At 46.5% G+C, this 15,608-nt stretch overlaps 1 protein-coding gene across 2 annotated transcripts in view; it reads right to left on the bottom strand.

Moving 5' to 3' along the window:
* The window catches only part of C12H16orf78 (chromosome 12 C16orf78 homolog), a 219,738-nt gene that overhangs the window by 9,410 nt on the left and 194,720 nt on the right, over positions 1-15,608 (bottom strand). For both annotated transcript variants that reach the window (XM_078669856.1, XM_078669857.1), the window contains one exon: positions 6,269-6,638. In XM_078669856.1, coding sequence (XP_078525982.1) covers positions 6,269-6,638 — 370 coding nt within the window. The remainder of the gene's footprint in view (positions 1-6,268; positions 6,639-15,608) is intronic.

Here is a 15,608-nt window from a genome sequence, read left to right as displayed (position 1 = left end):
ATTAAAAAAGGGATAAAAAACAAGAATCAGGAACAAACAAATGTCAACGCGGCGTTTCGTTTATTTTGAGAATACAGACACCTTCTTCAGGAAAGATTCTTAATGTTAAAAATATATATATCAGACTCAGTTATGTGCTGAAGTCGTTGCGCTACTTCCAGATCTCTGTCTGGGTAGATCGATCTGCTAGCATGTATGTCCTTGGTTTAAGGAACTTTGAAAGGTTATTCCCAGAAAGACTGGCTGTCCGGGAGAGCCACCGAAACCGATACTTGGGGGTTGACCTCCCTGGTTACCGTCTTTAATCTTTTGAATCTTTTTAAAAGGGTACTGCTCTTATCCGGACAGCAGACTTTTCCTCCCACTTCAAAAGCCGTACCCTTTTAAAAAGATTAAAGACGGTAACCAGGGAGGTCAACCCCCAAGTCCGCAGTGCCACAAATATAAGAAGGCTCTCTGCTGCAGCGATTTCTACATCGTAGCAATGAAATTCAATTGAGAAATATTTCTACTGTATCTGTGGCTCTCCCGGACAGCCAGTCTATCTGGGAATAACCTTTCGAAGTTCCTTAAACCAAGGACATACATGCTAGCAGATCGATCTACCCAGACAGAGATCTGGAAGTAGCGCAACGACTTCAGCATATAACTGAGTCTGAAATATATATTTTTAACATTAAGAATCTGTCCTGAAGCAGGTGTCTGTATTCTAAAAAAAAACGAAACGCCGCGTCGACATTTATTTGTTCCTGATTCTTGTTTTATATCCCTTTTTCGATATTTTTTAATATCTTTTGTAATTTGCGCAATTGTGTATGATGCTATTGATTATTAAATATTGTGATTTTTATATATCTATGTTGATGAATAAGTTTTTAAACACATTATAAATTCCAAACTGTCTTTAAACAGCTGTATGTAATAAATACTTACAAACTTTTACCTTGTTGACAACAGTCTGTCTGCCTACCTTGAAGTTAGGATATTGGTCATATTTATATGTTTTGCAACTACATTCAGTTCTACCTTGCCTCTCTCACAAATAGTAAATTAATATTAGTTTGTTTGTGTGTGACCATCTGATTCGTACAGTTGTGGTTTAATAATTATTCTAGTTGATAGAATAGCTAATTTGTTTTATTATTGGGGCCTGTTAGTCTCCCAGCAGTTTGCCCAGCCACATGCCTAGACTCTGTATTGCTGATTTTGAGATGGGAGGGGGGGCTAAACAGCTAGGCCAGCTAAAATGTTGGTGAGGGAATGAAATGATTTCCAAGAATCATGAGCTCTGATTTATCTCTGTTTAAGTTAAGGCATGAGCTGTTCAACCAGCCCGCAGCTATTTCAAGACAGTTCCCTAATGCAGGGTAGGGGAGGCCTGGCTTTCCGAGAGAGAGACCAATTGGTTGGTGTCTGAGTATGAGACGATCAATATCTGATATCGGTTGGATGACATCTGCAAGTGGCCTCATATTAACATTAAAAAGAGTAGGACTCAGAGACAATCTGTGTGGTAAACCACATTCTAAAGGAAAGATATCTGATTACACTCTCTATCAAAAAACTGAAAAGATCTTTTTTCCAGAACGGATATCAGCCAGCTCAGGGCGGATCTCGAAATTCCAGAATTCTGTAATCTTGTTGAGCTGAGGTCTAGGAGGATGATGGCTGCTGAGCCTTCATGGTCTAGCAGTTTCTTGGCTTTTTCTACCACTGCCAGCATAAATGGCCAGCATACATGGTGTGTTTTATGAGTAAGAATTCAAGGTTGTTATTCACAAACACTGAGTTTGCATTTGTAACATTTCCCTAGGATAGTGTTACATTATGCATGCATAAATCCTGTTCCATGTTTGGGGAATGTGTATTCTAGGATGGGGATGGTGTGGGAAGATTGGGAACTCAATATTTACAAACCTATTTATGACTTGGAGATAGTTGGATATTTACTCCTCTCTTGTCAGGGAAAAAAAACCTTTCCTGGATGCGAACGTTTCTGAAAACAATTTTTATCTAGACCTAGGATGATTGGATTTCTTCTGGGGAAAAAATAACACCCCATGGAGAAAAAAGTAAATGAAACAGTTTGATTACAGAAATATAAATTTATTTTAAATACACAATTGCAAACTAAGTACAATTGAAATATAGTAAACCCTTCGCACAGATAATAGTAGGATTTCTCGAGAGATTTCCACCTACATTTTTATGAATTTCAAAAGTTCAAAAATTTGTAAATTAGACTTACATTTACATTTGAAAACAACATACAACCTTCAGAGTAAGTCATAAGGTCTTCTTATGCCAATTTAAGGTGGGGTAAAGATACTTTACGTTTTTTTAAATTATGACTCAATGTAAGAACGCCTTTTAGAGGGCCAAGGGCCTTGCAGGGGTGAGGACTTTTACTCATGATGTTCCAGGATCCTGAGTAACTGATCCAAGACCCTTTCTGCAGGCACCTCCAAAGGTTGCGTGGGCCGGGCAGTTCAAGGCTCCTTTGAGTGGGGGAAATGTGAATACAGATTAGTGAAAATGGGCTCACAGCTTAAAATGTTTGCAGCAGCAGCAATAAATCATTGTCCATCCAAATACTCAAATTTCTGAAAAGTATTTTATTTCTACTGCATAACACACAAAGGAAAAATATGACAATCTCAAAAAAATACACAGTCCTCCTTGTGATAAGGTCTCAAGTGTTTCTGTGGTGATTCCCTGTCCCACTCCCTCCTCGCGTTAACAATATTGGTTATTTCCCATTCACTATTGGTAACATCCTGGGTATGCCTCAATAGTAGTCTGAGTCTCAAGAGTCCACTTTGACTCCAAGTTAAAGCCAACAGTGTTCCAGTGCTAAAGTGCTAACTTAGCAACACGTTAAGCATGAAACCAATTTTATCTGAGTGGATGGTATTAAACATCTGGAATTCCTGAGTGTGCTCCGTCCATGAGCATTTTCAGTGGGCTGCAGCTGAGTTCTGGTGAGTCCGCAAAAAGCAGCCCAGATGGCTACGCTCAGCAGGTACAGAATCTCTCACTCGCGATCACGCTCCTGAAGCAAATGGAGGCTCTCTGTGGATCCTCCTAAGTAGTAAGTGTGTGGTTCTGCTCTGTATGGAGGGCTGGTTGCGATGATCCTGTGTTTGGTTCCTCACCTGGGTGATGGTGTGCAGGTGTTTTCACTTCTTCAGCTGGGGATGGAAGATCAGGTCACTGTACTTGATGCTCTTGGTGACCCCCTCGTGCACACAGGGTCACTGTATCTCATTGCATACAGGCTCCTGCCCAGTGAAATCCTTTATGGCAGCCCCTATTGGCATACAGGGTCAAAAACGTTCGCTTGCACAAGTCTAAGACCCTTGCTGCATGGCAGTCTTTTTCACTGTGGCCCTTCCTAGCATCTGGGGGTGCTAACTCAGCACTATGCAAGGGCTCTAGTCTGATCAGTGCAGCACGACATACAGCTCACTTCAAGGTGGCCCTCTCCTGGCATACAGGGTCACTGACTGTCCTGCACACAGGCAATGACCCATTTGGTGCAGCAGCCGTTTCCTCACTCCTCGCACAGGGAGTCCATTAGCAGCGCTTCCCGCTGGACCTCTCTCCCTCCAGTGCTCTCCTCTTCCTCACAGGACACACTGGTCTTGGCAAGTAGGCAGTCACTTGGGCTTCAGGGTCCATGGAAAGCAGTTTTGGATTCCCCAATCCTAAAATGATGTCCCCTCACCCAGCAGGGAGACTAGCAGGCCTCACACAGCATGTCGACCTGCTTGGTAGATGACAACTTTTGGGACCAAGACTCCACTTCTTATAGTCCCTTTTGAGACACCAAATGTGATTTAGGTTCAGAGTCTTTGAAGTTTTCTGTTATGGTTCTCCGTCTTCTCCTCCTTCTTGAAAAGCAGTCCATCACAGCAAGAGTGTCTCCAAAGCAGATAGACCTAGAACACAGGCCCTGTAACTGGCTAGAGTTCACACATGGATGTCAGCCACAGTGATATGTGCATCAAAAGTTTAGCCCATGGCCCCCAGCCTAACTCTTTACAATTCTCTTATCAGCCCTTCTCCTTCCTGAGCTGTGCCCAGGCCCCTTTCTTGTGACGTCACTGAATTAAAGAGCAACCTTTGAAGTGTACTGTGGACTCCTGGCTCTCCCCTTCCTAGTGCGTGTCCCATCCAGCTTACAGGAATGCAGCAATACAAGCACAAGTACAAGATCGTAAAGTCGCAGGCAATTGCTGTGGACTTCTTAGGATGATAAGGAAGATCCTCCCTCTCCTTCCTTTTACGAATATTAGTCCAAGTACTCATACTGTCTTAGCTGGATTATGCGAATGCAGTCTATTTGGGAGCACCGCAGGGAACTACTAAGAGACTGCAGATTGTCCAGAACTGTGCAGCCCACCTTTTAATAAACATTCCCAAACGCAGTTAAGCCAAACCAGCCCTTACTATGTTGCACTGGCTCCCCATATAGGAATGAATTAGGTTTAAGGCAATGTGTATTGTCCATAAATCTATTTCTGGGAAAGGTCCCCCATTGTCTCATTCAATGGTGCAATTATACCACCCCATAGGACGTTGAGATCTGCCAATAAACGACTACTCGTAGTTGCTATGATCAAGCTCTCAAGAACTAGAGGTCGGCGGTTCTCATACAATACAGCCAAGTTTTGGAACCAGCTCCTAGATTATCTACGTCTGGAATCTAATCATCTTAAATACAGAAAACAGCTTGAAATTTTTCTCTTTCCGTGATTGGTTCTGTGTTTTTAAGGTGTCACATTAAGCGCTGGGATGCCCTTGGGTAGCCATGCGCTATATAAATGTGTATTCATTCATTCATTCATTCAATACACAAGTCTGTCTTGGGGGGGATCTCTTTCTCTCCTCTCCATCTTTCACTATGCACGCCTGAGTCTTCCATAATGGACCTAGGTCCATCCAGGTATTGTACCATCCATAGGCACACATACACTCAGTGCATGTATACAGCATACGTTATTTGCACAGTACAATATCCTCCACGCTCTGTAACACTCATAGGCACACATATATCCAGCAACATTTTACATGCATGCTCTTCCCAACACTGTATCCTTCAGGTTCTGTATCACTCATAGACACACATGCATCTAACATGCATTTAACATGCACACAGTGCACCCGTCATGAATTGTACCACTCACAGGTACACATACACCTAGAACATGCATTTATCCTGCATGGACTCCATAGCACCACATCCTTCAGGTATTGTACCACTCATAGGCACATATAAATCCATAACATGCATTCACCATGCACTCACTAGCTAGTGCTGCATCATCCCTGTGTTGCGCCCTTCCCAGGCATACACACACCCAGTGCAGATACACCACTTCTACACTGTGCAGCACTTCACACCAAACTGATGTATGCCAAGGGTGAGTAAAGCACACAGCAGTAGAACTTTAAAAATTGAGTGAGCTTTTATGCCTCCCTCCAGTGACACAGGTTGAAAAGGACCTGTTAACTCCTGCTGATCACTACATGGTATGCTGCCAACACTGTGCTCGTGCTGATTAATTCCTGTTGAAGGCAGTGGCCTTTCATCACTCTAAGAGTAGCGCTTTGGGTGACCCTCGACATTCAACAACACCACAATTTGTGAAACAGGCCTATGACATGGCTCACACGCATGCTCCCTATTTGCCTATGACCACAAAAATCAGCATTAGGGACCCAGACATTGGTACAATTGGGCATTCAAGGCGAGGGTGCATGTCCATTACTATGCAGAGGAATGTTTATGTTCCACCACTAAGGCAATTACGGGTGCTTTATCATAAAATGTTTAAATGTATTTGAATGCTATCCTCTATCATATTTGCAAGTTAATTTCTCAAAAAGGAGTTTCCTCCTCTCTCTGGCTTTTTTTGTTAATTGAACGTATTTTTTGAAGAACCATTCACTGCATGCGCCTGCTGTCATTCTTATTCACTTACAGTGACCACTGGGGGTGGAAGGAAAGGTCCCTGATAGCCATGGGGATGTTTCAAACCTCTTAAGATTTGGAGTGAATGTTTTTTTATCAGAACAGTCTTTACCTTGTTATCTGGAATGTTCCAATAGACGTATTGCCCTCTACGGCCATTGCATTGAAACTGTTAATTGACCCCATCTCCCATTACCGCCTATTCCTAATCTCACATAAGAGTATATATTGGCTTAATTGTGTATCTCTGGTATTCTAATTAGTTTTCTCTTGCTATAAAGATATGATTACCTGCATCTTAAAATCTCCTCGGGTCTGATATGTGGCAGGCTCACTGCCCGCTGCGACCGTTCCTCTTCCTCCCATGCCTTCACCAGCAGATCCTTCAATCTTCTTTCCAGTCCAGGAAAGCCTGACATAGCTTTGGACAGCTGGATCTTTTCATTAGGGATATTTCTACCAGTTGAAGATGACAATTTTTGCAAGGATGGAAATATCTGAATGGCCTCCTGGAGTGAAATGCTGCTGTCCACAGCAGTGGGCTTCTTGCTATAGCTGGCCTTTTTGTACCGTGATGAGCTCCCTTGCGCATAGATGGTGTTTGTCCGTAAACCCTCAGGGTACTTAATGGCTGCAGAAGGTCTAGGCAAATCTACTCCTCCTGAGGACATAAAACCATTAATTTTATTTTGCTCTTAACAAAATATATACTTACAGTTGTTTTGAAATCATTTGTAAAAATTGTCATCACTACACATGGGCTCCAATATATGCTAGAGCAATTGGTGCCAAAACCTTTGGTTCAGCTTAGACCATGGAGGTACATCCTATAGGAAGGCAAGTTCCATGATAGATTTTCAGAGTAACCAGTCAACCCTCAAGTTTCTGTTATGGTCATCAATGCAAGTTACCAGCCCCTTCGAATTGCCCAAGAAACTCTGGGTGAAAAAGAGGAATTGCTATCGGAATCAGACATGGTGGTCCTTGATTCCCTTGCAGCTTCCCCAATTTTCAGTTAAACCTTAAGGTTCCACTTGTGGTCCCCACTAACTTTGCCTCCGTGGACCTCTATGGAGTTTGTTGTACCCCCAGCATCTTACATTTTGGGGGATGCAGAATTTGTAGTTATTAATCAGAGGTACTCCCAATTAGGACATTGGTATGTAAATTAATGCATTTTCATTGTTTGGAGATATGCTGAAAATCTGCCATGGATCTGGTCATCCTAGACCGACAGTGGGCGGGCCTGCTTTAAAACAGTTATCAAACATGCATGCAGATACATCCCCAGAAAGCTGGCTGCATTATGGAGTCTGTGACATTTATTCAGATGAACTGGTTACATTTAGATGTAATCGCTGGGTGATAGTGTCATGTAATTATTATGTGTCTTTTAAGGAGATTTACATTAGGACATATTCCCTCTTTTCCAGTACCCAGTCCATGGCAAGAACCAATCCTGAGATCTAAAGTGTACAATTTAGAAGAATGTTCCACTTGGCAATACCATTCCAACGAAGCATTTACAGCCTGATTCATGTACGGGCCGTTTTGCGTGTCCCTAATAGCGAGTAATAGCGACTCGCTATTGAGGAAACGCAAAACGGCATTCATGTACTTTTCGGGGAAAAAATAGCGACTCGCACGCGGGCGCTAAATCCGTTAGCGACCAACTAAAAACGCAGAAAAATCGCTATTCCCGGCTACCTGCGTCGGGATAGCGACTCGCAATCCCGTGCGATCGGGAATGCGACTCGCAATCCCGTGCGATCGGGAATGCGACTCGCATTCTCGCGCGATCGGGAAAACGGGAAGTCGCTTTCCGAGCACAGTGATGACATCACAACCAGGAAGCAGGCAGTTCCCACCCCCAAACACCACAGCGAGGCAAACCTCCGAGGGAGCAAGTCGGAAAGCAGACGCCAAACCAGCGATAGCGACTTCTCTACCGACTGAAATAGCGACATATCTGCTGCCATGGCTGAGGAACCTGTCCCTGGCCCCAGCAACAGCGCAGGACGAAAGCGAAAGCTCAAGTTCTCAGATCAGGAGCTCGAGAACCTCATTGAAGGGGTGGTGGCCAACCATGACCGGCTCTTCGGGACCAACTCCAGAAAGGTCCCAGAGCAAGACAAGCGGAGGATCTGGCTGGGTATAGCCGCCAGCGTGAACTCGGTGGGTGTGGCCGATAGGTCATTGGAGGAGCTAAAGAAGCGCTGGTATGACCTCCGAGGTCGTGCCAAGGAGAGGGTGGCGGAGCGCCTTGGAGAGGCATCGGGCACTGGAGGTGGCGGACCGACAGTCCCACCCAGCACACCCTTGGAGGACCAGGTCGAGGACACCCTTGAGAGGGAGGCGTGTGTTGGCGTGACCCCTCTGGACTCCTCCCGCCCCACCCAAGACACCCAAGGTAAGTGGCATGCGACTGCGACCCTGTCCCCTATGACCGTTCCTGACCAAATAGGCTCACTTATTGGCCCTTAGTCATGCCTTTGTTGCGCATCAGGGAATGCCCTGAAGCATTGTGGGAGATGTAGTATGTCCACAATGTAGTAGTACCCCAAAGCAGCCAGACAGGTCCCAAAGTACGCAAATCCACAGCCATCCAGGGAATGTCACCCAGCATGCATGTAACATCAGCACGTCTGACAGTCACATGCAACTAATGAGTATCCACTTACCCTCACAGGTGGCGCAGACAGCAGTGACAGCGAGAGGCTGCTGATAGATGAGGAGGCCCAGGAGGAGGAATCACAACCAGAAACCCAGGCACCAGCCCCTGCCGCTGCAACAACACCAGCAGCCAGGCCCCCCACCGTTGTGGCCCCTGCATCTAGCATCCCACCCGCAGCCAAGGCCAGACCCCCCACCGTTGCTGCATCTGGATCTGCCGCCCCACCCGCAGCCAAGGCCAGGCCCCCCACCGTAGCTGCATCTGGATCTGCCGCCCCACCCGCAGCCAAGGCCAGGCCCCCCACCGTGGCTGCATCTGGATCTGCCGCCCCACCCGCAGCCAGAGCCAGGCACCCCACTAATGTGCCCCCAGTCCCTGCCGCACCAGCAACGCCTGCTGCAACACCACCTGCAGCTGGTGCCAATAGATCTGGGCCTGCGACAGCGGCAACACCGCGGGCAATCAGCAGGAGGGGCAATGGACATCGCTATGCCTGCATGAGCGTTGAGAGACGCATGCTCCGTATCCACCAGCGCCAGTCACAGCAGTAAGGTGCCATCCAGCTCCAGCTGCACAAAATTGGGCGCAATGTGGCGGGAGTTGGAGAGCGCATGGACCGCATGACGGCGGCCATGGGCCGCATGACTGCAGCCATGGAGAAGAACACTGCTGCGCTGCTCAAGCACCGCAGTGTAGCGAGCCGGCGCCACCACCAGCTGATGAGCCGGCTGTCGGCCTATAGCAGGTCGAATTATGTGGCAGCAAATGCCACCACCCAGTTGTCGCGGCGCTCTCTCACCCAGCAGCACCAACTAGTGCAGTGCTGTGAGTACATCACCAGGGTCCTGGAGCACCTAACCACCGCGGTAACGGCACTACACACACCTGCGCTACCGGCCACTGTAGGGGGCGACGATGCCAGTGAGGGTGCCTCCAGCGTGAGCAGCCAATCGGCCACACTGGTCCCGCCACCTAGGCGCAGCACCAGGGCAACGCCTGGTACAGGTGCCCAGGAAGAGGAAGAGCCTCAGAGGCGCTTGGGCATTACGCGCAGGAGGCGCCATTGACACTGTCTGCATAACACTGGCACAGGCTGACGCTAAGCCTGCCAAGTACATGCACACTGCAGTATGACGCAATACTGGTATTTGTAAATAGTTGGACTGATTACCTTTTTGTTGTGAATGAAACAAATATATATATTTTGCTGCACACATTAGCCTTGTGTAATCATTACATTTTGCATGCAATTGTGATATGTGGGGTGGGGGAAGAGGGTGGGCTAGAAATTGTTCACTGTGATGTGGTTGCGACGTCTGTGGCCTTCAGCTGGGTTCTCCCCGCGTGCATGGTGCACATGTGCTGGTGGCCGGTCGTCCCCTTCAGATTCACTGCCTGAGATGTCAACAGGTATCCGGCGCTTGGTTGCAATGTTATGGAGCATTGCACAGACAGCCACAATGCGGCAGCACGCAGCAGGACTGTAATACATGGCCCCACCTGTCTTGTGCAGTATACGGAACCTGCTCTTGAGCAGGCCAAATGTCCTTTCTATACAGTTCCTTGTCCGGATGTGCGCAACATTGTAGCGCCGTTGCTGAGGTGTGGCAGGGTTGAGGTAAGGGGTCAGGAGGTATTCCCGTAGGGCGTAGCCACTGTCACCTGAATGAGAGGAGCAGATGTTGATTGCCTGTGCAGCGCAGTGACTTCATTGCAATGTGACATTGTCGACAAAGTGTACTTACCAAGTAGGTGTCCTTCCCCAAACTCTCCTCTGAGCAGTCGTGTGTGGAGTCCACTGTGCCTGAAGATAAAGGAATCATGGGTACTCCCTGGGTACTGTGCGACAATGTCAGTGATGATGGTCTTGGCATTGCAGACCATCTGTATGTTGAGGGAGTGGTAGGACTTCCGGTTGCGGTACATATACTCCGTGGCAGCTGGTGGGCAGATGGCGGCGTGGGTACAGTCGATGCAGCCGAGGACATGGGGAAAATTGGCTACATTGTAAAATTGTAGTTTTGTCAGGTCCAATTCCTGTTGGCTCGTGGGAAATGTGATGTGGCGGTGGAGCTGGGTGAGCATGGCGTCAACAAAAGTGTGGAGGCAGCGTGACATGGTGGGCTGGGATATCCCCCCAGCAGCCGCTACTATGCCCTGGAAACTGCCGGAGGCCAGGAGGTGCAGGCTGCACAATACCTGCACATGTGTAGGCACAGAATTGTTTCGCCTTGTTGGGTGCTGCATGAGGGGGTCAAGTTCTTTTATCAGCCAGGTGATCATTTCCCCATTCAGCCTGTATTTGGCATAAATCTGTTCTCTGGTTTGGCCCAGCAAGGTGACCCGCTGCCGGTAAATCCTTTCCTGCCTCATGCGTCTCCTCCGTGCTGCTCGCTGTAGCCTTCGCCGCCTCACCACCATGTACATTCCTGGCATTGTGGGACGCCTAATGCTGCTGCTGAATGTCCTTATGTGTGATTGGTCAGGCCTGGACCTGTTGGTGATTGGCCAACTGTTTTTCAAATTTTACTTAATCATGGCTTTTATGGTTACCACCTGCTTTGAGTTGTCCTTAATTTGCGCCGCGCAAAAATGCGATTTTGGGGTTTTCCGCTATTGTTTATTTTTCATGAATGCCGATTGAGAATAAATTGCGTTTCGCTATTCATTTCGCAGATTCCGTGGTTGGTCGCTATTTCCGTATCGCTAATGCGCGACTACCGGGACTCTGCGACTATTATAGCGTAATCGCTATTTTAATCGCTATTCTGTGTTTGCGAAATTGCTATTTTGTACTTGAATGCCGATTCCGTGTTTTGCACCCGCAATTGCATTTTCGCAGCCATTGCGGGCGCAATTTCGCTTCATGAATCAGGCTGATAGTTCACAAGGGGAGAGGGGCACCATAAGCATAACATATGGAAACTGTTCCAGTGGATTGTTTTTCACGATTTAGGGCAAGGTGTACAAAACTATAGAATAGTGATTTTCTAATTGCAATTCTTACCAAATTGCAATAAGGAAATTGCAATTTCTGATACAGGAAAAATTACATCTTTTAAAGAGCGATTCCTAACTCTTGAATAATAATGAGGTCTGTTGCAATTTGCAAACCATTAGGAACTGCACCCATCACATAGACAGTAGCCTGCTGAGGTTAGCAGACCACCATGTCTGTGACTGCTTTTTAATAAAGCAAACTTAAATGCAGACTTTTTCTCTAAAGGAAAACAGAATGCGTTTAAAAAGAATAACTTTGAAGTTTCATGTTTGAAGAGTAGGCAGTGGTTCGTAGAACAGGATGTTATGTTATGTTAAAATTATTTGTAGAGTGCGCTTACACCAAGGGGTTTCATGGCGCTGAGAGTGGGAGGGCGGCAGCGGAGTGAAGACAGGAGCTTTACTCGTATGCTTGCGAGAAGAGAAGGGTTTTAAGAAGTGTTCTAAATTGGGTGTAAGAGGTTACTGATCTCAGTCCAGTCGGGAGGGAGTTCCAGAAGTGAGGGGCCAGGAAGGAGAATCTGAGGCCACCATGTTTTTTACGTTTGAAGGTGGGGATCATGAGCAGGTTGAGGTGGGAGGAGCGGAGTTCGCGTACGAGGACATAGCGATGGATCCTAGATGAGATGAAAGCTGGTCCCTGGCCAGCGAGGGCTATAAAAATGGTGCAGCCCAATTTGAATGCACAGCGTTTGGCCACCGGAAGCCAGTGGAGGCTCTTCATCAGGGGGGTGCAGGAGGGTGCAGTTCAAGTACACCTTCTACAGGAGGAGGCACAAGCTACTGTTAGAATGTTGAATTGCATCAGACAGTTCTTCTTAATCAAAGATGATGTATCCATAATGTCACAGTACATAATAAAGATGTGTCTGTCCCAATTCAAAATAGCAATTCGCATACAGGGGAGAAGTCCACTGGTCCTGCAGTTGCAGTCTTGTGCCAGAAGGTATGTGTTGGTTTCTTCATCCTCACTACAGAAGCCAAAGCAGGTCAATAATCGCATGCTGGCCTTCTGAAGCATCCCCGCCTCACAGGAAGTTCAAGTTGCCAGTAGGCGGCTAACCACATATCTGGCAATGGACACAGCAGCACCAACACCTCACGGTTGCAGCTATCAGGACCTCGTGGCAATGCATGGTGAGCAAATAGAGACCTTCACCAAAGGGTTGCAACATTTAGATTTCCATATAGACAGTCAGATGCGACTTAATCAGGTGAGGGTGTTGAAAAAAGATCCCCCCTCATCCAAGGGTGAGACAGCATCAGATTGATGCAGGGACACTTTCCACATTTAACACCCAGCGATGAGGGGAGTAATCAAAATTCTAAGTCCATGTAGTCAGCCATAAGGCACTGCCTGCTCTTAAAACATTATACAGTAATGTTTCATTTCTCTTTTTTAAATGCATCCCATTTTCCTTTGAGGAAAGCGGGCTGCATTAAAAAAAACAGCTTTATTTAAAAAGCAGTCACAGACATGTTGGTCTCCTGTCCTCTGCAGGCCACCATCCCTGGGAGTGCTAGCTATTCCTAATGGGGTTGCAAATTGCATCTGTCTCTTGATACTAATGAGGCAGGCAACTTGTGACCACATTAGAAATCACACACAGTGTCTGAGACACTGTTGAAAATTCAAATGTGTGAGTCTCAAAACAACGCAATTGGTGACTCACTAATTGAAAAGTTCATACATCAGGCCCTATGCTCATTACTAAGGGGCTGACTTCGAACCTGGCAGTCCATGGACCTCCAGACTCACAGTAAGGGTGGTCCTACTGCCGAATTATGACTGTCTGCTTCGTTCCAGTGCTAAACCACCAGCTGCATCAGGAACAACTTGCCTTCCCTGTTGGTGACCCAGCAGGGGGGCAATACAATTTACAGAGCGGGGCTGGCGGAGTACCGTCTAGCATATTTCGAGTTCCTCCACCACGAGCCTTATCATAGTTGTGAGCCAGCCATGAAAAGTCAGGGCCCCTATTCTCACCCCCAAAAGGGATGCATTGAGGAGGGGGGCACAGGGCTGCTTGCAGCTCGGCAGGGACTTCACAGTCCATGACATGCTGGAACATTTTTGCTGTTTCCATTGTGGTGCCCTATTTCAGGGCACCGCTGTGGGAATGGCAAAAGGTCCATCTGCCTGCACGAGTTCAACTCGTAATCAAGCGGGTGGTCTTTGCACGGCTTTGGTGGTACTGCCCCAGCTCAAAGCCGGTACAGCACCACCAACGTTGTAATCAGGCCCTAAGTTTCTATCCAGTCAGTATTAAAATTTCCCAACCCACATGTACCAAACCAGTGCATCTCTTGTTTATTTCCTTCATTATATATTTTCCTAATGTATTTTAAATGACAATTTTCATTAGAGTCCGAATTTGCTGCCCAACTAGTATAACATCACAAACAAACACACGTTGCAAAACGGAGGACTGGTAAGCGATGTGTTTAGTCAAAGTTTTGGTTTTAAAAGAATTACGCAGCATAATTTGTACACCTCTGTTCAGTTTCAACTAATCTGCCTGATCTCTTCTACCGCTATGAAATTGGCGAAATGGTGAAATTTGTGTTGTAACACAACTAATCATACCTGATTTAGACCCAGGAAAGCACTTGGAGCCCTGAAGACCACCAGCCAGTTCTCTCCACTTGGATGAACAAGCCACAAAGAAAAGAGAAATAGTAACCCTTCTAAATTGCCTGGATACAACCCTCAATGCTTATCCTGAATGAAAGATACAACTTTTTTACAATGGCCCTCTTCAAAATAGTATTTTGACACATCTGAGGCCAGAAAGAAAGCACGTGGTGCAAAGGGGTTTGTTTTAAAGGGAGCTGAAAAGATGCCACCTCAATTTATCAAGTTGATGGAACTGTGAATGCAAGTGATTATTGTGAGAAGTTGGCCTGGTATATGTAGACCACTAATTATAGTGGGCACCTTGCACCAGTCCAAACAAGCCTTATTGATGATAGGTTAAAGACAACCTTTATTGAAAGCTATCCTAGTGGTAGCTAAGGAGAGCAGCCTTCAGGCTAAGTTTCGAAGGAATGTAAAGCAGCTATTTTTACCATATCAGAATCTCCTGAATTACCAAATGAAAGGAGAACCACACAAGGAGTATATAAAATATATGTATTTATTACTATACACTCTCTACTAACCTTTTTATGAGATAGAGGAAAAATCACACAATATTAAATCACTAGAATGACAGTAAATAGCACAATACACAGCGGGCTCCAGGGGGAGACCAAACCACATACTAAGAAAGTGGTATAACACCACAACTTGACTAGCCACAGTGCCTAACCACGTGGAATCACTGGGATCCCAAGGAACCACCTAAGGTAGTGACATAGCTGACCCACGGAGGACTGGAGCAGTGTGAGAACACAGGCGCGAGGTCCGTACAACTCTATGTGAAATTCGCGGTTGGAATTTTAAAGATTAAGGACACTTCGGAGAGGACTTTGAGCAAACCGTTTCAAACATACAAGGCTCTAAGGCCAGCACCCTTGTGAGTTCTGAAGTACCCGCGTTACCTAACCTAAGAAAGCCGGGTGAACAGGTGTCAAGTGATGTCGGGAATCTTCATCGTTTTCGATAGAGTGATGCTGAAAAGTGCTGCTGCCGGGAAGGTGAAAAGTGTCCGGTGGAATTCAAGTCTGGATTAGAGGTGAAAAGAACCTGAAAGCAGAGGGGACAGAGTCTGGGTCACTTCAGGGTGACCAGGAGCTTGATAGACTAATGCCCACCGATGTCGGTGCTTCAGGTGAGATGACACGATGCTCGACTCTGCAGACACGGGGACCAGGAGATGTTGAGTATTACCAAATTCAGAAGATGAGCTGTCCCATGAAGAATGTTGAGTGCTGGGGGTCCGTGTCCGGATAGAACACCAGAAAGCCTTTGCAACTGCAACACACGCTGTTAGAGTAAATCAGCTTCGGTGAGAA

The sequence above is a fragment of the Lissotriton helveticus genome, chromosome 12 (assembly GCF_964261635.1).
Source record: "Lissotriton helveticus chromosome 12, aLisHel1.1, whole genome shotgun sequence".
In the NCBI taxonomy this organism is placed as follows: Eukaryota; Metazoa; Chordata; class Amphibia; order Caudata; family Salamandridae; genus Lissotriton; species Lissotriton helveticus.
Note: the sequence above shows the minus strand (reverse complement) of the source record. Positions and strands in the feature narration are given on the sequence as shown.